At 35.2% G+C, this 2,500-nt stretch overlaps 1 protein-coding gene across 1 annotated transcript in view; it reads left to right on the top strand.

Moving 5' to 3' along the window:
- LOC125031632 (partner of xrn-2 protein 1-like) overlaps positions 1 to 1,493 on the top strand; it is a 4,685-nt gene extending 3,192 nt beyond the window's left edge. Inside the window, exon 3 of the mRNA XM_047622519.1 lies at positions 1 to 1,493. This exon is cut by the window's left edge and continues 125 nt beyond it. Within this exon, the coding sequence (XP_047478475.1) occupies positions 1 to 29 (29 nt within the window). The 3' untranslated portion in view covers positions 30 to 1,493.
- Positions 1,494 to 2,500: the final 1,007 nt, after the last annotated feature.

Raw genomic sequence — 2,500 nt, 5'->3', positions numbered from 1 at the left:
AAGTGCAAGGAAGCAGAGGCCCAAAATAAACAAATTGATAACTTCAAGATGAAAGGCAAATGGCTTGCAGAATTTTTTTTTCCATAATCAAGTTATTGCAATTATTCTGGTATTTTAATTTTACAGTGATGTTAGGCTTTGTAAACAAGTTGAAATTTACACCAAATGTTTCTAGTATTTTTCCAAGAAAAACAGCAAAAAATATTTTTTTTATTATTTTCTGTGATATACCAGATTTTTGAGATGCAACAGTAAATATTTCTAACCTTTTCTGTCTTACAAGTTAAGTTATTATACATTTTCTTTATACTTTAAAGAGGTTTTTTTTTTCATATTTATTCTCAATTCACAATTTTGTACATAAACTTTTATAAAATTGATGTGAGGACATCCTTTTTATACAATATTTTCCATGTACATTGTATAATTGAAACAAATATATAATTCAACTAATTTTAAAAGTTGTGTAGACAGTTCTCATTGTACAAAGTGGTTCATCTGTACTCTTAAAACTGTTCAGTGAGGTATTGAATCACCTACAGAGAGGAAGAAATAGACAGAATAAATTTATACTTTCATAAATTGTTTAGCTAAATGAAAACTCCTTTATGGTATCTTGATGCTAAATAACATTATTCACAAAATTTCAAGTTAAACAACTTTAGGATGGTTACCTTGTTTGTGGGAGACAGTCATTTCCTTATCATTTGTGTTGATGCGGGCAAAATAATTTTATACAGTCAGTCATTTATTTGGACATTTAAGTTGTCCAATTGTGATACAAAGTATGTTATTAATGTCGTAGTATTCATGGTTTTGATGACACATATAAGCTTTGTAAGATCTCTGAAATCTCCATTAGTTCTGTTGTCTGTTTTTTAGGTAATCTAAAATGTATTTTTTATTATTATAATTGATACCCATTCTACAATTATTCAATGTTTTGGTTATATTTTATTAAACAAAACAGCTATCTTTTAACCCATTATTGTAGTTCACTGTAGTTTTGCTTTATTAATCATGTTTACATATAGATGATTTCATCGGCACTTCATCACCAAGGAGTCAAACTATAGGCCTACCTAATCTTGCATGTTTGCTTGATTACATGAAATATCATATGAAAACCTTTTATTTATATCATTATTACTATTGTTTTAATGGTATTTTTATTGGTATCCCCATTATTACTAAAATGATATTAACAATAATGTAGATGTGATCAGGTAGACCTAATAATTGACTCCTTGGTTATTGAGGACTTGAGAGGCCATCTGTGGGTAAATATCACAGTGGACAAATGCACTTGCAGCATGAAAGGGTTATTAGGAAGATTGTTTGGTTTCTACCTTTGATTTTGTAAAGGTGTAAACATTTTCATGTTCTAGATTTTGTAAGAAAGTTTCTTATTTTCAGGCAATTAAGTACTTTTTGCAATGACCTCATGTGCATGCATGTAAGAATTATTTGGATAATATACAATTATTTGCAATTTTGAGTTGTATCATTTATGGCACCCCCATGCCCATTGATTTCAATTCTCCCGGCTCCCTGACACCAGGCTCTCCTTTGAACACGACTCAGAACACTGTTATTACTACCTCTTCCTCAGTGCCAACTGTTACATCAGTCCAGTCCAAATCATCCATCCAGGTCAATACTTAATCTCCAGGAAACGTTCCTCCTCTCCCAACATCCTCTACTTCATCTCCACCCCCATTAGTTTCTTCAACTACCACATCCTCCCTTATTACTTCTCTGCAACCTTATTGTCCCCCTCCACAGTACTACCTAACTCTTCACTACTCTCTCTTCCACACATCCCCGTCCTTCTACTACCCCCACCTCTACAGACCTTGTGAATATTCAGTTTAGCCCGGCCAATGGGGTGGATTTTTCGTGATTCCTTCTACAGCTTCCATACTCCATGTTAACACTCTCCTCTTCGAACAGTGCCTCCAAAACCAACTTGGCAAAATTTCTTCCGAGCCGCCCTGATCATCCCCACCTTGTCACAGTTAATCTGAATCCCAAGCTATAACTGATTACACTGGCAAACTCCCTTATCTACATCAAGGATTGGTCAGATTTTGGAGAAAACCTACATACCTGCCTCATGGACTATGATGCAGTATCAGTACAATGCTACACCATTCCCCCTAAAGGCCATCATAAGTCTTTCACCAAGACTGTCTGATCATGTCCCACGATAATGCCAGAATTTCTGGCGTCCAAGTCAAACACACCGCTCAACAATTTGATGCCCTCTGTGTGCCCAACATGGCCATAATCGACCATGCACATGTGCCAATTGTGGTGGCTCCCATAATGTATTTTATAGAGACCTACCTACAAGTTTGAATCTGAGGTGGTAAATCTCATTTTCTAACTTGGCCTCACTTTATATAAGGCCAGATAGGAAGCACGCAAACAATTTTTTTTCTCTTACTCCCTACTTTAGCATTGTCCTTCGCTCTGCCCCTCCCCCTCCCTCAAAAAA

This window comes from Penaeus chinensis, chromosome 2 (genome assembly GCF_019202785.1).
Source record: "Penaeus chinensis breed Huanghai No. 1 chromosome 2, ASM1920278v2, whole genome shotgun sequence".
Lineage (NCBI taxonomy): Eukaryota > Metazoa > Arthropoda > Malacostraca > Decapoda > Penaeidae > Penaeus > Penaeus chinensis.
Note: the sequence above shows the minus strand (reverse complement) of the source record. Positions and strands in the feature narration are given on the sequence as shown.